Source organism: Falco punctatus, assembly GCF_963210335.1.
Source record: "Falco punctatus genome assembly, chromosome: 5".
In the NCBI taxonomy this organism is placed as follows: Eukaryota; Metazoa; Chordata; class Aves; order Falconiformes; family Falconidae; genus Falco; species Falco punctatus.
Window position 1 is genome coordinate 42,488,761 of NC_137584.1, and position 22,415 is coordinate 42,511,175.

Genomic DNA, 22,415 nt, shown 5'->3' on the forward strand with positions numbered 1-22,415 from the left:
ATGATGTAAGCCTGTTTTGCTCCCAACCAACTGCAAATCTCAGCTCTTTGCATAACACAAAGGGTTTGACTTCATTCACATCCTGTTCTCTACCCAGGTTCACAAGCTCCGTCCTCTACCAGGGGCTCATCATGCACATGGGAATAGCCGCTGGGAACATGTACCTGGACTTCCTCTATTCTGCACTTGTCGAGTTCCCAGCTGCCTTCATCCTCATGCTGACACTGGATCGTGTTGGCCATCGCTACCCCTGGGCTGTGGCAAACGTGATGGCAGGTGGTGCTTGCCTCATCACAGCGTTAGTCCCAGACAGTGAGTCACGCAAACCTCCTCCATCAATGAATTCTCTCCCTGTCTCTTGGTTATTGCCCTGGAAAATAGAAAACAATGCTTGCTAACCTGGCCCATGTCAGTACTGTGTTCCAATGAAGGCAAAACCATAAAAGCTAATTTACGTCCCACCATCAGCATTTATACCAGTTAACGAGAGGCTGGAGAAATGGGGTGAACTAAATTTCTGAAATGGCATCAAATTAGATGGCAGGTCTGCATGTGCTAGATCATGAAGCACGCTGTGTTAAGTCCCCAATTTTTGTCTGGCCTAAAATTTGGATTTGAATGCACACTTCAGCGTTTTCACCCAAAACTCCCATGTTTTCTGTTTCTAAAAAGGAAAAATGTATGGGCGCGCACATACATTTAAACACCATATGGGTACAGTAAGTGCTTTCTGTCATCCACAGTGCTGCTGGCATGAATGTAGGATGTTGAGCAACCACAGTGACAGAAACTTTGCTTTTGTTTATCTAAGGGTTCACTCCAAGGCCACAGTCTCAAAGCAATGTGTCCCTTAAGAGCCACTGAATGAAACATCTTACCTTTTTCTATATGGCATACAGCTAGACTGGAACTACAGACATAGAAGTGCCAAACAGCTGTCAGTCATGTGGGACAAGGACAGAGGACAAAGCCACAAAATGTTATGGAAAAATGTCATAGGGAAAAAACCCAAGGTGTCCAGACAATGGAAGCTTATTTTAATGGGCAACTGGGGAGTGCAGGGGCTATGCAAGGACTACGCTGGGCTTTGCTGGGGGAGCCCAGGGGTGGCAGTCCTGTGGCCCCACAGCTGCTGCCTGTGCCAGGGCAAAGGGAGCGGCAGTGCCCGGGTGAGCACCTTGCCCCAGGGACAGGTATGGCCAGTGAGGATGCTGCTGCCAGCCTGGCTCAGCCATGCCAGCAGGCTTGGCAGCAGCAGCCACCAGCAGAGACCCCAGCCTTCCCGGCTTGCTTGCCCGCGGCAGCACCACCAGCCCTGAGCTGAGCCACCTTCAAAGCCCATAGCCCCAAGTCTGACCCTGCAGAACAGGCTTGTTTTACACCCAGGCAGGCCCTGCGGGGGTGATGGGGTGAGCAGAGCCCCAGCAGGGAGGCAGGGACCGGCCCAGGCACCTACAGCTGCAATTGCTGCAAACCACAGGCAGCAGTGCCTGGCGTCTCGGCTCTGGAGGCGCTTTGTTGGCAGGGCTTGCCAGCAGCTATGGGCCAGTAAAATACTGCCCTGGGCTTGATGCATCCCTCAGCTGCTAAATGAGGGAGAAACTCCATGCCCCAAGTATGCTAATAGTTGAAACATCTGAAGCCACCATCCAGGGTCCGTTTGGGGTCTACAAGCCCATGTGGCACACAGGTATCTTAGACTGATTCTGACTTCAGGGCTGGGATATTCATTTATTTGCAGCTGACAGCTATAGCCCCAGGTGTGAAAGCAATTGTAAAGCACACACTGAGAGACAGGGAAGCAAAACAAACTTGTCCCAGCCTGAAAGCAATCGGAAGCCTCTGTGCAAAAGTATGGAGTATCTTGCTGGTAGCAGACTTCAACTACCAAACAATACAGTTGCCCTCTTTAGTTTTATTGCAAGCAAGAAATGGTGTCTTGTGTAAACTTTTGGTTAATGCACTGGATAACCCAAACTACTTTGTATCATTGACTTCTCTCTGTGATAGAAAACCAGCAAAGTCTTGGTTATTTGACTGAGTCACAAGACAATTGCATTATAAATTCTTTATTGAGTGAAACAGAACATCATCATGTACTGTCCACTTGAGCTTTCATGATAGCAAACTTACTGTTTCCTTAAATTAAATATTTAATGCTGCTTTATGTCAAGAGCAGAAAAAACCCCGCAGTTTTGTATTCCAACCTTAACGAGCACAATGTCTTTACAGCTCTTTATTGGCTTAAAATGACAGCAGCTTGCTTGGGCAGGATGGGAATTACCATGTGCTATGAAATTATTTGCTTGGTAAATCCTGAGCTGTATCCAACATTTCTCAGGTAAGTGCACCATCTTCTGTTGGCTGGTAAAAGCACGGGGTGTTTCTCTGGGAAAGACTGCAAGAGTCCAGCTCAAGGCTGTGGATGCAGCTGAGGAGCCTGTGGCTCGTGCACTGACCTGCAAAAAGAGTTTGCGTGTATAAAACACACCTTGCAAAGGTGGAGGAGAGCTGCTGGGTGGTACAGCAGAAACTCACCACCTTCCCTAGCCAAAGCCCCTTCCCTGCTTCTGAGCCCAGCACTGAGGCAGGAGGCTTCTGAGGGGATGTGTGAGAAACCTTCCCAAACACCCTCCAGGCTTCCCTTCCAGTGCAGTTCAGTGAACCAGGAGAAGTCAAATGCTCATTCACACCTCTGCTCCAATACAGGGCTAGTCTTCATGTCTTGTGTCATCTAGCTTGCTCCTTTCCTCACCCATTTCACCTTGTCATATTTCTCCATGGGAGAATGCTCTACCTGTGCTCTCTTTTGACTGTGTTCACCACGATGGGGGCCAGGCCTTTCTAAGCACCTTCCTAAGCCCCAGGAGGTTACCTGTCTTCTCCTCCCTGAGACCCACAGCACATCCCTCCTCCCACCAGCTGCAAATTCGCTTGGACAGGGCGCTGACCCACTCATCCTGGCAGCAGGGCTGGGCAAACCTTTTGTGCGTCCTGCTGTGGCACTGGGGTGCAGAGCTGGATGAGGCACTCCCAGGCGTAGTCACATGTGTGTGCGCATGTGTGCATGTGCTTTGCAGGAACCTGGGAGTCCTCGTCTGCTCATCCATGTGCGACCTCGGTGGGATAGTAACACCCTTCCTTGTGTACAGGCTAGCAGAGCTCTGGCACGAACTGCCCCTGGTCATCTTTGGTAAGAGAGCTGCAAGACAGGTCAGCTGGCCACAGCCTAGATGAGTTTTTGAGCGTGAGTTTTGTGAACTATTTCCCACCTTTAAAAAATAAATGTGGAGAGCTGTATATACATGTGCACACACATGTAAGGTACATCTTGGTAGGTCTGTTTCATCTGGAAGTTGGAGCAAGGTCACCCCTTAGCCCTATCTGCAGTGAAGGGGATCCCATGGTTTCGGGACAGCTCTTTCAAGCTTTGTCTTCCTCCTGCGGAGCTCTTCCCAAGGCAGGAATGTCTTTGGGTTCTGCTGCTCTCATCCACAGTGTGGTCACAGGACCTGCAGTGCGAGCAGGATGGCCTCTTGTCTCCCTACACAAAAGTCACTCTCCACCTCTTGCTGGCACCTCAGGGGGCCCAGCATGTTGAGGATCCCATGGCAATTTAGGATGGCAAAGCAGCAGAACAGCCTGTTAAGGCTGCTATCCTAAAATAAAAGGCTGCCTTGAATGTCTGCTGCTGCACGGGTTCAAATCGCTGTGCCTGCATGCACCGTCTGCCCTGAGCATGGTCATAGGAGGATCCAAAACTAGTCAGAAGGTGAAACTGGCCAGGTGGGCTGGTAGCAGCCTGTTGTGTATGTCCTAATCCAGCCAAAAGTGGGGATGACAGCTAGCTAGCATCACCCCGATCCCATGACAGCTAGGCAACCAGAGCCAAAACCTGTATCCTTTGCATTGCGTGCACAAAGCAAGGGAGCCAGACCAGCCCTGAGTCTAGGGCCCAGGATTGCTTTCCAGGCCTCAGATGCACCTCAGAATTGTCAGCAATTACTCTGAAAAATGAGAATCGTGTAGATGAAAAGCCAAGAGTTATTACCACTTTGAGGAGTCCTTATTCAATCATCGAGGCAGCTGTGTCTCACTGGGAATTAGTGACCTGGAATTAAACTCAGGTATGACCATTGCATTGCCTTTGTGATCCTGAGCCTTGCTCTGTGTTGGCAGCTGTGATTGCTTTAATCGATGGCTGTTTGGTTTTGCTCCTACCTGAGACGAAGGGAAAGACTCTGCCTGAGACCATTGAAGATGCTGAAAATCTGCACAGGTATGGTAGCATTAAGTATCCTTCTGCAGAGCAGAGCAACTCCACTTTACATCTGCAAAATCTGCTAAAAAAAACCCCAACATTTATTATACATCTCTGAGGGCCTGTTGGGTTTTGTTGTAGACATATACAGTGGATGGCTGGTGGGTAAGACCTCCAGGAGCAATATCAGGCTCTGGGCTCTCCTGTGTGATCTGACAGGAATCCATAACACCTTAGTGGGAGCCAAACAGTAAGAGAAAGTGTGGAGGATGGTTTCATGGGCCATCTGAAAAGCATCGATCTGGGCTTCAGTCGCTCCTTAGGCAGCACACACAGCCAGTCTGCCTTGAGAGGTGTCCGTCAGCATGAGGAAACGTGTCCTCCCTGCCACGGCCAGCCACTGCCAGTGGCTGAAGGCGGCTTTCAATCAGGAGAACACCCTGGCATGTTCTTTCATGAGGCTTTCAGCAGCTCATTCAGCCATCCTACGTGCTCAGGGAAGGTGAGGCAGATGGGTGAAGGCACGGCTCCCCAGGGAAGAGCGAGCAGGTTGGCGGCATGGAAACCCTACTTGAGCTGCCTGTCATACCTGTGGGAAGTAAAGCCAGGAAACACAAACCTTGGTCATACCATCCTCCCGAAAACTTAGCAGTCCCATCTAAGCATCTGTGGCCAACAGCTGCACCCTGCGTGCGCCTGGGGGTGCTCACCACCCTGTCTCACCTCCCGTATGCAGCTGTGCCAGTGAGGGGACCATCCCCAGAGATGCTCACACCCAACAGGGACAAAGCTGGCTGAGGTCTGGTTTTAAATCTGGGGAGCAAAGCAGGGAATGTCCTGTAGTTTCAGTGCTTTCTCCTTCTGGCATGACTCACACCTGCTGGAGCAGCTTCTGGGATGAGGGCAGAGCTCCACAGGCACTGAAGGGGCTGCTCGGATTTACTGAAGCTGATGTGGAGCCAGAAAACACTTGTCCTGGTAAAAAATGAGGTGTGGGAGGAAAAGGACGCAGCCTGGCCAGAAAGAGATGGCAACATAGCACAGGGTAAAACAAGGAGAGCTTGCCCCTAGGAACAATTAGGAAGTCCATAAATGTAACTACACCCCCAGATGTTACTTTAGCAACCACTTCAAATAACAGTTTTTACAGCAGGAAGTGTCGGAGCTGAAGTTAGTAACGCTGCTGTTGTGATAGAATTTCCAGACAGCAGCACAGCTGCAACGAGGCCACTGGAAGTCTCCAATTTGCTCCTTATTCTGCTGCTCTTCAAAATAAACTAACCTCGTCTGAAAAATTGCCAGTGATGAGATGCCCGTTAAACCTAGTTTTCAGTGAATGTAAGCACACGGATTATTTGGTGTATCATGCTGTTATCCACCAGGAGCATCATCTGCCTTTTCTCCTTTCCTTCTGCAGGCAAGAGAGAAGCAAAGAAAAAATGATTTATCTTCATATTCTGAATTCCGAACCTGTCCCCAAGTAAGGACCTGTTTTGCCACAAATCTGCCTCTGTTGGGGCAGGGAGGCAGAAGCAGCCATAGCAAGCCCAGCCCTCAGCCCCAGATGCAGTGGATGAGCCAGACCAACGTGGTGACCTTGTCCCCACTGCACTCCCAGCTGCCAGCAATCTGCGGCTCAGGGACTTCCCGAGCCAGAGGTCATCTGCCCACATTTCTGCTTCAGTCCCCTGTGGACCATCCTTCCGCAAATTTTTCTCTTTGCCTTCTGAACACATTCATACTTCTGGCAATCCAGGGCATCTGGCAGCAATGACTTGTACGGCTTGATTGGGAAAATCATGAAGCAACACTTTCTGCTGCTTGTTGTAGAACTAAATTTCTCGTCAGGCTGCTCACTCACAGCTCATCTCTGCAGTGAGCAGGAGTGCGCTCCTGAGCCCAGCCCACCTCCTCCAAGCTACAACTGGTTCTGCATGAAAGCAAGCATGTAGGCAGTAGTGAATTAACTGCCAAAATTCCCCCTTAGACCCCTTAAAATCTGGGTTCTGTCAGTCGGTCTATGACTCCTGATGCCCAGCAGATCAGATTCGTGAGACAGCTCCTGCTGCCCGGCAGCGAGCACCACTGCTGCAGAGCCAACTTCAGGAGCCCTGGGCACCCGCAAGCCCCTCTGCCCTCCCTGTTTGCTCCTCTTCTTCCAGAGAAATAAGTATGAACAAGAAGCACTTCTAAGACCAGACTGGCTTTTAAGCTTTGGCATCTCAGAATTTGGCTGCATATTTGGCAAGCTGGAAAGCAAAAAGGAGGGTGAAGAGGAGTTGGAGGCAGCGAAGCCTCAGGACATGGAGGTGGGGGGGCTGTGTGCAACTACGATTTTGTTAAGGATCGGTAACGGGACAGGGGGACAAAGCAGCACCACGGCCACCCACCGGGAGCAGCACGAACACTAACAGGACACTATGCCCTGCATATTAAAGCGTACCCATGTTTGTGTACAGGCAGTGGGGTTACTGATGCCATGAGTTTGTTTTTTTACATGGTCAACTCCAAAACAGCTGTAAGGGGTAAGGGCTGACACAAGGGGGAAAGATGAGCCAAAATAGGATATGGATTTTTAAGTAGATCTCCCTCGATAACATGAAATTCACTGCTCTAGTGCTTTTGAAGGTTGAGGGGTCGTCTGCACAGCCCTTGGAAAGCACTTAAAATGTGATTCACGCAATATTCATCAACTTGTGTATATTCTCTGGATTTGGGTTTGTCTCCTGACCAGTTCCAGTTCTGGGAAAAGGCCCTATTTCTTCATATTTTAAAACATTTACAGAATGTGGGATCACACAGTGCCATACAGTAGGGATGGGATTGGAGCAAGTTGCAAATAAAAGCTAGCACATGCATTTTTTGATCATATGATAAACAGGAGAACTGGAAACCACATGAACTTTGCACTGGCCTGTAGGGTGTGATTTTCCGGCAATTCTTGAACACATGCACACAAGAACACCTTGATAAAACAACCATGTTAAGATTACAGCTTGCAGACAAGAAGCTTTAACAACCTTCTGATACATCACAGAGGCTTTGAACACATTTGATGGCACAAAATTAACACTGGAGTCTCCAAATAACAACTATGTTCAGGTGGTGGTGGTGGTTGTATATCGGTGCTGACGGCAGAGGACAAAAACAGTGCTTAGAAGGTGCTGCCCTGGACCACAACTGCAGCCAGTCTGTCCATCAGATGACGCCAGGGAGAACACCAGAAACTTTGTAAAACTAATGGAGCAATGCTTTCCAAAACCCAGTTATTGAAGGTTGGTGGGTACCCTGAAACATGGAGATTTTATATTCTCTTCAGGCACAGTCCTCACACAGTCCAGTTCTAAGTAGCTGGGTGAGGAACAGGATCTTCTTAAAAGGCCAGTGACGCTTTCATTAACCTGGGCACGGCCCAGTCCAGGTGCTCCCTGGGTTCCCTGAGCCAGACAATGGTCAGGCACTGAAATGCTCCTTCCCAAGCTCCAGGGACAGCCCTGCCCCTGAGCTGGTTAGCTCCAGCAGCCCCAGGAGCAGACAAGCTTCAGCTGCTATTAAGGGGAAGAGAAGCTGGCAAACTGTTGTTTTATCTACAGCAGGACTTGAACTTGTCTCACACCCCAGAGGAGATCCACTCCTACCGCATGCCCAGGACAAGACAAAAGGCTTTCTGCATTTTGAGAGCAACCACGTGCAGTTGGACCATATCTGAGATGTTTCATTGACTTCCCAACTCCAAGCAGCAACCCCTGAATGGACAAGGTCACCAGCAAGGAAACCGAAGTACATTTGCCCTTGTGCTCACTAAAGTGCCACCAGAAGCAAACGCCATTATAACTTGTAGGTGACTGAGAAGTAAAGGCACACCAGAGCCTGCCCTGTCTGTAGCTCCTTCTGTAGTTACTCATTTATCCAGCCCAGTATTTGCTGTGCTTGACTTCTTGCCACCTCCCTCATTTTCTTTCTGCAGAGCTTTCAACAATTTTCAAATCAATGCACTATAACAAAGACAGCTGTTCTGACAGATTTCTTTTGTTGCAGAGCAGAGACATCTCTGCAACCACAGCAGGATACCAGCCCCACAGGACATGTAACTACAACCCCACTGTCCCTCCTGCCCATCTCAGGACCAGCTTGTTTCCCCTCTGACCCCAAAGCAACACTTTTGCAACTGCCTGGGCCAAAGTCACATCATTCCCGATCTGTCACTACTCTTGTCAGAGCAACCTCATCGTGGCCCTGCTTGACTGGACAACATGCTTCCCTGCTTTTGAGGCCCTCGCAGCAACACTGAACATTAACTGGCTCAGGCCAGTTGAAAGCAAGGGCAAGGTCACCATACTGCCACACTGGGAAGCAATCCTTGGGGAACTTCACCCTGTCTGTGTCCAGCAACGCTTTGCTCAGCTGGGAGATCTCTCACTGCAGATGATCATTAAAGGGCAGCATTATCCTGTGCCCTGCTTATAGCATCCTTTTTGAAACCAGCGTTGTGCAGCAGTGCCTGGGACCAGCAACACAGACAGTGAAGGGGAGCCACAGTACCATTGTGCCTGTTCTCCTCTGCAAACACGAGCCTGTTATGTTTGCTCAATGGGATGGACTAGGAGATTTGTGAAAGGTGCTGGATACTCCCTGGAAGACCCAGTGTTGTCCCTAATACTCCCTGAGGCACTGGATCGCTGGCCAAAACCCTGGTCAGAGTCCTGCAGGTCCCCAAGCCTGAGCCCAGCCCAGCCCAGCCCCAAGGGGGATCCCTGCAGGGCTGCTCCCCCCAAACACATAGAGATACAGCTTTGTCTTCAGCCTCCAGTAGAGCAGGACTCTGGTGGACTCTCATTCCCTCCCCTGGCAGCTGTCATTCCCAACTGGAGTCTCAACACATACTTTATAATAATATTCTGCACGTTGGTGCATGTACATGCCTTGGTTCCGTGACAGAGGTAGATCTGTTATATTCTGCTGCCCCTTCAGAAGACAAAACAAAGTCAGACTTCATGGAGGCTTATAAAGTTTTGTTGCAACGGAACCCACCATCCCCAAGTTGACATTTGTCACCATGTTGAGGTATACACAGCTGGTATGAAAATTTCCCAGCCCTAAAACTTATTTATCTTACTGTGTACAGAGAGGGAAGCAGCTATGCAGGAATAGGGACAATCCCATCAGAAAACCCTAAACATTGTAAATAATGGAAAGGCAGACAAAAAAAAAAAAAACAAAAACAAAAACAAAAAAAAAAAAAAAAAAAAAAAAAAAAAAAAAAGAGACAAGCCTTTTGAGAGAGCATTTATTCCAGTTTGCCTTTCCATGCTAAGTGCCCTAAAGTTTACTGTCCAGGAAGAATTACGCCCTCTTCAGTCATGTGCTACTTCTGATGTTTGGACATGGAGATAGATTTTTTTGGCCTTTGGAGCACTTTGCCTGCAAGAATAACAAGACATGAGCAGCAAGCCAGGAGCGAAGGCATCCAGTGAGCACCTAGGTTCAAGTTCTTCACTTGCTCTGCCTCTGCCCCAAAGAAAACGGGCACCTAATTCTGTAAGTTTGCTCTGGTTCCCCAGCAGATACTGGTGCTTCACTCACCACATGAGTAGCTGCTATCAAGACTGCATTTTGTCTGTCCCACTGTTAGGGTTTTTTAAGCACAAATAACATTTATAAGAGTGTTGCAGCAGGTTTGAGAGACTAGTAAAGTTATTCACAGGCCAGTAAAGACCTATGCTGCTTGTTTTCAGATGCCTAGGTAGACAAGCAGTAAGGGTCCAAACTCTCTCCACCTAGGATCTGAGAATTCACTAGCAACTTCTTGGAAACATAGGGGGCAGCCAGATAACCCCTGGGCTTCCCTAGGGAGCTCTGGGCAGGGATTTGGCACAATTTCAAGTGAAAGCGGCTAAGAGTTCAGCATCCTGACTCACCCATGGAAGTTTTCAACATCTTCAACAGTCTCAGGCAAAACTCTTCCTTTAGTTTCAGGTAGAAGCAGCACCAATCCACCCGCAAACAAACCAAGAACAGCTTCAAATTGAACACATGCGCAAAGAGCTTGTTAGCACACACCCCGCTTCCTACTGCCTGACACAAAGGACTTGTAAATGGCATTTTATTTTGTTCTTCATGCAAGATGTGTGCATTAAGGCTCTGTGTGCAAAACAGTCGTGCCATCCCTGGAGGATGTGGCTGCCACGTGGAGACAGCAATGAGCCAAGTTCAGTTGTGTTATGCACTGAACTGGGGCGTCTCAGACTGGACAGACAGTCCCTCCTTTATAGAGGAAAGAACCCTTTCTAGTGGGAGTATGCCAGGAAACGCATTCACTTTTTCTGCTGTTCACATAAGATTAGAAAATACATACAGGATGTATTATCTCCTACACAGTGTGATTAACTTCTCCACTGATGATTGCTTTTACCCACTTTGTACATGTTTGGTGTCTGTATTTTAAAACTGCTAAGCACCCTCCTAAATGTCCTGTCTGTCAAAAACTGTGCATTGCCATTCAAGACATTTTTCCAAGTAGTGTGTTGATCTAAAGATTCAGAAAAGTTTTGCAGACCCTGACCTAAGAGTTCAGGTCCCTAGTCTGCAAACACTTGTCTTGCATTTATTTACCAACCTCTTTCCAACCTCTTTCCAAACAGCTGGAGAACAGCCAGTTAACAGACTGTCAGAAAAGCTGAAGTGTAACAGCCATGCTTGTACTCCATTAAATAGGCAATTACATGAAAATCTAAGTTTCGGCTCCTGGACTGAGACAATATGCCTCTCGGAAGAGCAGTAATTCATCAGATTTGAATCCATCAAATACTAATGGCATCAAAATGTTTCTCAGCCCTTTGCCACCTGCCAAACCTGTACTCACCTCTGACTTCCTTTCAAATGCAAGGGAAAATAAAAAGTGCAAGGGCAAAGGAGACACGAATGCATAAGCAAGCTCCAGGTTGTTATAAACTGAAGGCTGTACCTTGCAGAGACAGCAAGGGGCTTCTGCTGAACTTAGGGCAACTGCCTCCGTGGCTTTTCCCTTCCTTTGAAACTTGCCCCCCTCTGCTGCACCCCAGGAGTGGCCCACAAGGCGGGAAGGTGGCACTTACTGAAGACTATCAGTGGCAGATCATGCCAGATTTCCACCAGTCTGTAGACAATGAATGGGACGATGACTCCACCAACATCACACAAGGAGGAACAGACCATCACCCCTAGGTTCCTGGTTCAACAGCAAAGGGATCACATCAGCGTCAGAGTACTAGAGATGAAAGAGGGCAGGTCACAACTCTGACCCTTGTACAGGACAAATCCAAGCACTACGTGGGACTTCAGATGCCTCATCCACCCTGGTTTTCTCCACTTTTCCCTTTAGTTCAGTCCATGAGTTTTTCACTTGCCTTAAAGTGTATTTGCTCTCCGTGTTAAGGTACCTTTTTAAAGCATTTTAATTGTGCTTCACCTACTTCATGTTCAGCAGTACTCCTGTAGCTCTGAAGCATTTGAGGATAACTTAATTTAGCATAACGTGTAACACACCCATTGGCCTCCGCTATTTGTTCCCAGGCCAAATGCCCATGGGGAGAAGGATGCACCTACCTGATGTATGTTGGATACAGTTCAGTGTTTACAAAGCAAACCATTTCAAAAGCCATTGTGATTCCCATTCTCCCGATGCAAGCAGCAATCACTTTTAGCCAATGTATGTCTGCAGAGAAAATGCATTCAACACATTTAAAAGCATCCCGGCAATTTAGCAGGTGTCAATACACCAGTGTTATTCTAGAGGGACCTCTGATCCCATGTCACTTGATGTTTTTAAGTGGCCTTGTTTCACCTGTGTGAATGAGGGGGTGGGAACAGTCAACACCTCAAGATCTGTGGCACAGGGACCTTCCCAAAGCAGCACAGAGGACCCAGGTGCTTTAAGATTTATTATTAGCAGTGCTACAAATCAACCTCATTTCACTCCTGCAGCACGAGGAGCACTGCTGAAGGTCACAGGGCAGCACCCGACAGCAGGTGTGGGTTTGTGAACCTTTGGGGCTGGGGCCTCAGGAAAGGGATGGAGAGGTGGGTGCTGTTCCCAGGGGGCAATGCCAGGGTGGGAAGCCACCACATGGCTTAGTGCAGGAGACTCACCCTCTGGGATCAGGGCTGTGACAAGGCAGGCAGCCCCAGCCACCAGGTTTGCCACAGCCCAGGGGTAGCGCCGCCCGACTCGGTCAATGGTGACGATGATGATGAAGGCGGCTGGGAATTCAACAAGTGCAGAATAGAGGAAGTCCAGATACATGTTCCCAGCAGCTATTCCCATGTGCATGATGAGCCCCTGGTAGAGGACGGAGCTTGTGAACCTAAGTGAAGAGCATCCCAGCTTTGTTAGTCAGAGAACAGAGGTCCGTGTCCTGCTGGCGCCTTCAAAGCCAGAGCTTCAAAAACAGCTCTGCAATATCATCTTCTTACCAGTTGTACATCAAAATGAATGTGTTTTTTCTCATCTGTGGTGTCCTAACAAGGTCAATGAATGAGGGACTCTGCTTTCCACCATCTTCCTCTTCAAAATTAATGTCCTGCAGAAAAGCCCGTACAGAGTACAGTAAGTTTCTGCTGTGAGGAACCGATAGGAGGGACTGTCGTGATGCTTACTTACATGTATAGCCAAACCCTGAGCTCACCTCAAAATGGGAAGGCATTTTTTTCTGATTTTTTTTAGCCATATCACTGATAATTTTCATAGCTTTGTCATTTTTTCCTTGAGATATCAGCCACCTGGGAGACTCTGGGAGGCACCTGCAACACAAGTGGATGTTATCATATACCAAAACATAAGGCCCACATAGTGCTCCCACATATAGAGACTGCAGAGAGTGCTTTGGTTGAATAGAGGCAGGTGGGGAGTTGGGTCGGTTGATTTTTGTGTGCTCCTCCCTCCATCAGGAAAAGCAGTGTATCCCACTGCTGAAATGGGAAGAGGAGCAGTTGTGGTAGTAGCTTTAGTCCGACATGAATCTACTAAAGGTAAATCAGGGAAGGGTTTTGAACAGGAGTATTGCTATCATTTTATTCAGCCCATTTACCACAAACTGTCTCCTTCTTAGGGAGCCATTTTCCAGTTGTGCCATCACAGGTTAACAAGAAGTAAACAAGCTAGAGCTCGCTTACCAATGCACAAATATGGCAAAAGGAGAACAACAAGTCTTTGTACTATTCCTAACCTCTCAACCTATGCAGACAATTTCCAAAACAGGAAGCCTTCCAACTGAAAAACACCAATCAAAAAGAGAGGAGTAAATCTAAAATAAAGGTGAACCCACAGACCGGAAAAATCTGCAACTTTTTTTGAACACGTAAACAACCCGTTACGGTTACATTAGCATTCAACAATCTCTCAATAACCATCTTTTCAGTGTAGGATCTGCTAAATTATGTCAAGGCATTTATTTTCCTTTATGAAATGCTTAACAAAGATAATAGATGTTATTAAACCACTCTTCCCAAGTGTTTTTCATAGTCCATCTTTTAAACGCAAGTCAGGTGTGGCGCACAGGCTAAGATGCAATGAACTCTCAGTCGCTGAGGGGTCTTATTTCCCTCTCCTTTTTGCTGTGAACCTTGTAAAAGGTGTGCACAACCAAAAAGCAGTGCCAGATCTCCCTCAGTATCAAGCTTCAGGAAGCAGGAGAGTGGTTTTGGGGTCGTAGGCAGAGGTACAAGGAAAGCCTGTTTACCAGTAGTAGAGCAGGAAGAAGCAGCTCGGCAAGGTGACGGTGAGCTGCAGCCACCGCCAGTGGGGGATGGCGTAAGCGATGGCATCAAAGACCAGGAGCCCAACGGAGAAGGCCGTCTGGTAAAGGATGCCTACTGTCCTCCGGTACTTCGGACCGACAACTTCTGTCACTGCAAACATGCACAGAGACAGGTGAATGACAGCTCAGCCACGACTGCGCGGCACAGGAGTAACTTGCTCTGCAGGGAGGCTGGAAGACCAACGCTGCGCTAACACCCTGAAGAAACAGTCTTGCTAATCCCTGGGCTTCCTGGCATGAAGCCTCCAGACAAAATCCACTGGTGCTTGCAGAGGAAGGTTTGCTTTTTGGTCCCCCAGACTCCAGCAGAGGAGAAAAAACTGCTCCTGCTCTTGCAGTGGCCTAAGGCATCCAGTACTGTCCTCTGTCACGGAAACCTCTGAGTAAATCAAACATTCCTCAAAGTGCACAGATGGGTTTTGTCATAAAAATCTAACATGATGTCTCCAACCCAATAACAAAGCAGAATATTTTGTTTTCTAAGTGCAGCCTTTCAGCCTGCATCTGGCTCCAAGCGTATGAGAAATGCCTGTACCACAGGATGGCATCGAGCTTGCTGGTCAGGACGGCACCATGGCTCATCTGCACTTCGCAACTGCGCATCACAGGATAGACCCACAGGTTAAGTCTTGTTGATGCAGAGCTAAAAGCAATTATTCCAGCAGACAGGCACAAGCGCACTCAAAATTTTGCATCCAGTTCTGTGATTTGAAGAAAGCAAAATGATTTTAAAAAGAATGGAAAGCAGTTACTTAGCAGCTGAAGGAAGTGCTGCATTTTGGAGCCACAGATTAGCTAATACTGCAGGGCCAAACACCACACAGGGACAAGGGCACCTCCTCAGGCTCAACAGGACCGAGCCAAAAGCAGCTGAAGGGTAGATAAGCGCCCCAGAAAAAGTGTGATAACAAGGTTGCTCTGTCCTTATACCCTTCCCTGGGCAGGCAGTATTGGCACCCTTAGGGAGAGGATAAAATTTCAAGGGGCTTTGGGGCTGATTCTGCATGACACCTCTCTCATGAGACTTTCAAGGAGAATCCAGAAGTAACAAGGTGCAAATGAGGGAAAGTATCAGCATAGGGCAAGTCAATGTCCTGAAGGGGATTTTGTGCTCTAAAATGGCATGAAGTTTCCCAGAAGAGACGATGAAGATCTTTTTTGTGCCAGGCAGAGATTTAAGAGGCCAAGCAAGCATCTAGAACATGCACAGGAAGGAACAATCATGTCTTGGCAGAAAATGGTCTGGACTGTGGGCTACATGTTCCGATTTTATTTGTATCAGACATCTGGGTAACTGCATTAGCAAGATATCCCTGCTAAAAGACTTAACAGAAGTTTAGGGTGTTAACATTTACATTTTTACCCTTATCACAATGAAGTGGATCATCCAGCGCCATGCGGCAGAGCCACCTGACACCCTAATCCAGATAAGGTTCTGTTGGGTAGCGTTTAATTTGCTGCTTTGGTGATTGCTTGATCTTGGCTATTTTTGACCAGAGCCTGAGCTCCACACCAGAGAAGCCCCAGGCAGCTCCACCACGCACCAGAAAGTGATCCTGAGCCACCCCGGCCCTGCTGTCCCGCAGCCGGACTTCACCGCCTGCCAGGACCAGCACGAGGTGCTGGAGCGGCCGCAGTCTGTCCCGGAGCCATCGGCTTCCCCAGCCGGTGCCCAAGGGGAGGGAGAGCAGCCCAGGGGCCCAGATCCGCCAAGGGGAGAGCCAGTCTGGAGGTAACAGCCCTAATGTACTGCCGCTTGCCTGAGCTTGGACGGCTACTGTTGCTTCTCCCTAAGCACAGTGCTTGAAACAATCCTGAGAAGTCAAAGAGGGAGAAAACTCCTTGATAAAATAACCATGGGGTAGGCTTTTTTTTTCTTTTTTTTGTAAAAAAAAAAGGCTTTTGTTGAGGGGTTTGGTACTTTGGTGGGTTTTTTTGTTTTCATCTTCTGAAGCTAGTAACTTCAAAACCAGTTTTGCTCCTGGGAAAAGGTCTGAACTCACCCAGGATGTAGCCTGCGGTCCAGCAGCCCTTGCTGACCAGCCCTTGCAAGAACCGGAGGATGACTATCCACAGGTAGGTGGGCACAAAGACAAGAAGAATTCCACAGACAATGTTTGCAAGAATTGTATTTAAGAGGCAAAATTTACGGCCAAACCTGGATTGGAAGATAATACATGTAAAGCAAACCACCAGTCATGAACACACAGGCGTCTTAAACTACTAAGAGCTTTGTGCATCTTTTGGGGAAAAAAAAAAAATCCAACTTTGCTGTACATGGAATAGATACATACTGACTTTTATTCTCAGCCCATTACTCACGTATCTGCTTTTCCATCCAATGAAAAATTACTGTGCCAGTTGCTCTGCAATTCCACAAAGACTTTCAGGAAAAATTAAAATTTCCCAAGTTAAAGAACCATAGCGCCACATTTACATATATTTGGACTGTGACTGTTATCCCTGAATTTCAGAACAGGTGGCTTAGTAATCTGCTTTTTTATAACGGGGGTGAAAACCAAGTGCATGTTATTGTGATTCTGATACATCTACGTGCACCAGATTTATAACAAATTATGTACCACAATCTTAATCACCAAAAATCTCATATGTATGGATCTTGTTGTGAGTGGGCTGCACTTCACTGTGCTAACTAGGCAGGAGGTGAACCAGGAGGGAAAAGGGCCTTAAAATACTGGCCTTTCTTTCTTTTTAACCCCAGCCACCTGCGCTAGGGTGGCTGCCTCTGAACGTAGCAGGACACGGGGATTCCTGCTTTTTCACAGTGCCTGCTGCTGTACCCATTTGGCAATCACCGTGTCTACTATTTCAAAGTTTCTCCAAAGGAAGCAAAACGTCTCCAAGCTGCAGCCACATGGAGTGTGACAGATCAAGAGGGGCTCCAAACCAGCATCTCCTGGCTTCGGTTAACACCCCAGGGCTCTGGTGTGGCACGGTAGGGAGTTTGGGGTATACGGTCCTGAAATAGTCCTCACGGGCTCTGCAGGACGCACGGAGCGGGATATTTGCACAGAGCACTAGGTATGACCTAAGAGGCAGAGTACTTGCTCTTCATACCATGACATACCAGGACATCCAGGGGTTGACCTTATTTTGAGAAGAGCAGAGGTAGTAGCAGTTGCACAACCTTCCTCTGCCTTTATCTAGGCTTAGCTGCTCAACACCGATAAGCGAGGTCAAAGGGTTTTACTGTCAGCCCACACGTACCTGTCTGCTATGTAGCCAATGTTTATGGAGCCAATAAAAAACCCAGCATTCACAGCAGACTGAAAGAGGTCCAGCTTCCAGGAGTCCTCACACACCAGGTTAAACTAAAGGAGCAACCACAGGTAGAAACAAAAACGTGAAATGAGGAGCTGGCTCACATCCACAAGTTTAAATCTGTAACTGAAACGAAGGAGACTTGTTTCTGGTCAACACCTCTTTTATCAGCACCCAGAAATCCTACTGACATAAGTGCCCAACATTAAAAATGGGATCCAGCTGTTGAACAGTTTACTTTTATTTTCCATGCATGTCTTATCTCGTCATTAAATTATTACCTGCCAATGTGAGGACCCTAATTTGTGTTAGGTCTTGTCGACCAAACCAGCACGGACCTGATGATCAACCCGGGCTTTTCAAACAGCTTTTTTTGTGGCTGATTGTGAACCCATCTAAACAGTTCTGGTTGCCTCATACCCTTGCAGACCCCTCACAACTAAGGGTGATGCTTTCACTAAAGGTATCCTAGATGCTTGCAAAAGCCTGCCTTGCCCCACGTCCTGTGGAGCACTGGCTCCCTGAAGGAGGGTGGGAAGAGGTTTCTGCATCTGCCCCAGAGGCCACGGCATTTTCTCCCTGCTCTGGTCTTATGCCCTAAATCATCCTACAGCTTCATATGTCTGGAGACCACATATTTTGTATCCAAGTCCAAGCTTTATACCACATGGGTATCCACATATATTTGCTCGTTTCTGGTTATCCTGTGAAGAAAGCATCCCACGGGACTGCCCTCGCAGCCCCTTAAGAAGAAAAGGGAAGGCGACTGATGTGGGAGCGTGACTGCACAAACCCACACATACTGCAAGCTTTCAGCTTCCCACAGTCTCAAGAAATCATGGTGGGGGCACCTGGTCCACAGCATCTGCTTGAGCCTTTGGCAGTGAGATGTGCCAGCTGCACTGCTCCTTTGTAGAAGTCCTGGGTCACCCTCACTTGAGGCGTCTCACTTCCTCACTTTAATATCACACCGTCCACACCTTGCTGAAAGAAGTACACACAGTACACCACCTAAAATCTAGCTCCAACCTCTAACAAGACTATAAATTCTGAAGTTGCTAGAGCACAGAATTTACCTACTCCTGTATTTGCGTTATATACATATATATATATGGGGGAAACACTGCATTAGATATATGGGGGAAAGAATCCTGACTTCCACTTATCTCTCAAAATTTGTTGGAACTTTCTATGATGAAATCAAGTTTGTCATCCCAGATACCAATTTATTTTTAAAAGTTAAAGCACCTGAAACACTGAAGTACTCCGAGTAGCTTAAGTACCATTTTCAGTTTATTCAAGCAGCTTCTGAGAACATAAAACAGTCATCAGCTTTTCCACAGTTTATTCATGACTTAAGCTGTTTAATTGTGGCAAGTGATTACCTTCCCCCCCCCCACTGCCATTCAACAATATTTGAAACCAACTTTAAAAGTAGTTTCTTCATTTTAAAAAAAAAAAAAAAAAGGAAAGAAAAGGAAAAAGGAAAGAAACCAAGACCTTCACGCCTGGGCGTGGATCCCAGTAGGTCCCCGCTCAGGGATCAGCCAGGTCTGTTTGCAGCGCCATGAGCTGCTGCTCTCTCACCAGGGCTGTTTACACATTTCCACCAATCGGACCTCTCACCAGCAGGGAGTTTCATTCGGAACTGGACTTTATCTGCCTGGGAGTTTATTTGCTGAAATATGCTTTGCTCCCCAGCTAGAGATATAAGCCTCCCGAGCAGCCAAGGCAACGCTTCACAGCAAGGACCAAGGGAAGACAACTTTTAAAGCACCCGGCATGAGTTCACAGTGAGAAAGGATTCCTCCTCCAGGTAAGCAGGTGTCTCTAACACAGCCAAGCCTACATCAACCCTCTCCCACAACACGGGAAAGGGGGCATTTGTTTTACCTCTGTCACGAGGGAGGTCCCTGGGGAGTCATAGACCCAGCCGTCCCGGCAGGGACCCAGGGGGACGGTGCTCCGGTTGCCCACGAGGCTGCCGAGGGGGTCAGTGCAGCTGATGCCAGTCGCGTTCCAGTCCACCTCGTACCTCCTGCAGCGGCTGCTGAAGTCGCCCCCGTGGCCGCCCCACTCGGGAACCGTGTGATTCAGCTGCTCCTCCAGGCTCCAGCCACAGCGCTGGCTCAGCTCGGCCACCCCGGGGCTGAAGCAGCGATGCTCCGGGATGAACCCAAAGAAGACGACACCCACATACACTGGGGTGAAGGCAGCAGAAAGCAAACACAGGACAAAGAAGGTTTGCTTCTGGAACCTGTCAAATTCTCCAACATTCTCTAAAATGTCATCTAAGGTTGGCATTTTGGCATCAAACCCCCCTCAAAAACCTCATCTAGGTCCTCTCTGCAGCACTGATAAATAGCTTTGCTGCCAACCAAATGTAAGTGACAAAGACATTTGACCAAAAGTCAAGACTAACTCCATAAATTATTAAACTACATGTTGCAAGCTTTATTTTTTAGTTTTCATTTGAAATCAGACCTTAATTCACCCAGGGAGAATTTGCATTTAACCCTTAATCAGAGTGCATATATGTTCCTTTTCACCAGAAAAGCCCCTACCAACCACAGAACTTCAGTTGTTTGTTTTGGGGTTTTTTATTAGGCAAGGCAGCCTCAAAAGAGGCATTTTAAGGAGCAAGGGTAGATGGAAAATTCCACCAACATACAAGCCTAATGTAGCAGTTGCTGAGCGCCACATGTGAATAAGGCTTACTAACCAGGCTCTACGAAGTATCACTAAGTACCCTGTGAAATAAAAGCATCTGTGCGTTGAGCCATGTAACAGTAAAGGAACAGCTTTTCTGCAAGCTTCAATATCATGTGTCTCGCTCCTCACTCTCCACACTCCTTCCACCTCCAAGGAAAACCTCTCCTCACCTATATCAGTTCACCTATATCAAGGAACACAATTTTCACCTGATCGTATTTTTGCAGTGACACAATGGAAAAAAAAGTATTCAGTAAGGAATTATGCACTGGGCGTAGCTGTATTGATAGCTGTATAAAGCCGTAATATACAATACTTATGGCCAAACCAGCTGCATTTCTTACCATAGAAGACCTGTAAGGCTTCAGGTAGATTTCATTGTGGGGCACCCCAAATAAATCCAGTTCCATCAGACTCCAATGGTACCTTGTGCTGCTTATGGCTAGATACCAGCTACTTCAACATCTCTTAATGACAACAGCTGCTTCTATCAGAAAAAAAAAAAATGCATCTGAACATTTTAAAAGATGGGGAAAAAATGCAAAATGGTCTGGAGAGCAGCTTGAACAGTTTAGGCAACAATCCACAAAAATTGTTAAGACTTCTAAATACACTTGAAAGAATAAACCAGCTGAGGTGGCCATTCTGGCCTGGGGAAAGAAACAGAACCAGTTCTTCATCTGGTCTCACTGCCCAGTGACCATCAGAGCAACAGTGGCCTAACCAGCTGTGAAAGCTGCTTTGTGGAGCAGCGCTCTGAGATCATTCCTTGCATCACACAGATGTGCCACCTCCTCCTCTTCTCCATCAGGAACAGCTACAGCAAGGTAACAAGAACATCTCTCCTGCAGCCACTTACAGCTGTGCTACCGCAAGCCCAGCATAGCACCAGCCCATGCCAGACTTTCACCCCCATGGCTGCAGGAGCTCCATACGGAGCTACAAAGGGGGACAGGGACACACGAGTGCACCGCAGCCCCCACACTCACAGCTAACCCCCACAGCCTCCCTCAGCAGGAGGTGTGTGCAGTCAGCTGAGGCCAAGGAAACAGGCATCAAAGCCTGTCTGGGAGCAGGTGAATCACAGAATGGTTTGGGTTGGAAGGGACCTTTAAGATCATCTAGTTCCATCCCCCATGCCATGGACAGGACACCTCCCACTAGACCAGGCTGCTCAGAGCCCCATCCAGCCTGGCCCTGAACAATTCCAGGGATGGGGCATCAACAGGTGCTCTGGGCAGCCTGTTCCAGCGCCTCACCACCCTCACAGTGAAGAACTTCTTAGTAATATCTAATCTGAATTTACCTTCTTTTAGTTTAAAACCATTGCACCTTGTCCTTAAAGCCATTAGGCTGTGTCTTAAAAATACACCCAAAAACCTCACCATTTTTTCCCCCTAGTGTTTTGGTTTTTTTTAAACAGTTGACAATGGTGTGCCTAAGTTCCACATGAACTGAAGAAGTCAGATCCATACTGGACCTTTTTTCCTGATCTCCCACCACCCTCTCCGCAGTCCAGACAGGGGTTGGGTGGCACTGTGCCATGTGGGAGGTATCTTAGGGACACACCTCCCAGGGTGTCATGCTGATGACTGGCAGGGTTTCTGCTCTTGGCCCAGTCATTTTTTACATACTTGTCTGGTCCCAACTATTCTTCTAACACTCCCCACCCTATGGTTAAGCAGGGCCTTCTACTGGAAAAATAGTCTGGTGAAGCAAGTCACGCATCCAGCTCTGAACAAGGTAAGACTACTCAGTCAGCCTGCCTACTAATCCTAGATACAAGAGAGCAACAGTTCCAAGACCAGGCACTGAAGTTGCTGCTGTCAGCTGCATATTAGAAATACATCATCGGTATCACTCCGAGAAGCACCCCGGCAGAGTACCTCTGTTCTCCCTAAGCCTCGTTAGGCACAGTCACAACGAAGAGACCAGGAGGCGTTACACTTTCATACGTGGAAAGTCATTTCACGCAGTAGTTCATGGACCAAACAACTCCAGGATGCCAGCCTTGAAGACTTGGGGAAGGGAAGGAGGTTTCTTCAAGATCCATCGAGAGAACTGTTGCAATGGCAACAGACAGTACTAAAAATACACTGTCAAGCCTCTCATTCCCCCGTTAACTTAATGCTAAATACAAAAATGCTTCTTTAAGTATGACAAGATGCAGCTTTAGCCAAACTGATTTACAGCTTCACAGGTAACAATGCACAAGGAAAAAAACCCAGATCTGATAAAATAAAAGAATACACCACTGTGGCTTACCTATATATTCTGATGTTTGTAAACACTGATTCTCATTTTCAATGATGCAATTAAGATATTAGCTACCACAAAAAAAACACGGTATCACCAGACTGAAGAGA

The 22,415-nt window shown here is 47.7% G+C and overlaps 2 protein-coding genes across 20 annotated transcripts in view; one reads left to right on the forward strand and one right to left on the reverse strand.

Moving 5' to 3' along the window:
- Nucleotides 1-8,690, forward strand: part of LOC308065070 (solute carrier family 22 member 2-like) — a gene marked incomplete at its 3' end in the record, with an annotated part of 37,388 nt that extends 28,698 nt beyond the window's left edge. Inside the window, 8 exon segments of the mRNA XM_080390589.1 lie at nucleotides 98-312; nucleotides 2,233-2,341; nucleotides 3,081-3,193; nucleotides 4,180-4,279; nucleotides 5,679-5,741; nucleotides 8,480-8,535; nucleotides 8,538-8,562; nucleotides 8,564-8,690. Coding sequence (XP_080246715.1) covers nucleotides 98-312; nucleotides 2,233-2,341; nucleotides 3,081-3,193; nucleotides 4,180-4,279; nucleotides 5,679-5,741; nucleotides 8,480-8,535; nucleotides 8,538-8,562; nucleotides 8,564-8,690 — 808 coding nt within the window.
- On the reverse strand, nucleotides 236-22,297 carry LOC308065057 (solute carrier family 22 member 2-like; the record flags this gene model as incomplete). 19 transcript variants are annotated; one of them, XR_013928638.1, is made up of 12 exons in its annotated part: nucleotides 19,231-22,297; nucleotides 17,284-17,387; nucleotides 16,059-16,213; nucleotides 13,978-14,146; nucleotides 12,925-13,039; nucleotides 12,713-12,819; nucleotides 12,389-12,603; nucleotides 11,846-11,954; nucleotides 11,356-11,468; nucleotides 10,180-10,279; nucleotides 2,285-2,459; nucleotides 236-370 (listed from the first exon to the last, which is right to left on the reverse strand). XR_013928638.1 is itself a non-coding variant. In XM_080390550.1 (11 exons), exons 1-11 carry the CDS (start codon nucleotides 19,639-19,641, stop codon nucleotides 292-294), a joined length of 1,677 nt encoding a protein of 558 aa, XP_080246676.1. In that variant the 5' UTR covers nucleotides 19,642-22,297. The 19 variants fall into 19 exon arrangements, 13 of the variants coding, with proteins under 13 accessions (XP_080246672.1, XP_080246676.1, XP_080246673.1 ...); XR_013928639.1 differs by lacking the exons at nucleotides 236-370; nucleotides 2,285-2,459 and adding exons at nucleotides 4,757-4,850; nucleotides 4,985-5,236; XR_013928640.1 differs by lacking the exons at nucleotides 236-370; nucleotides 2,285-2,459 and adding exons at nucleotides 4,834-4,850; nucleotides 5,544-5,672.
- Between the last annotated feature and the right edge of the window lie 118 nt (nucleotides 22,298-22,415).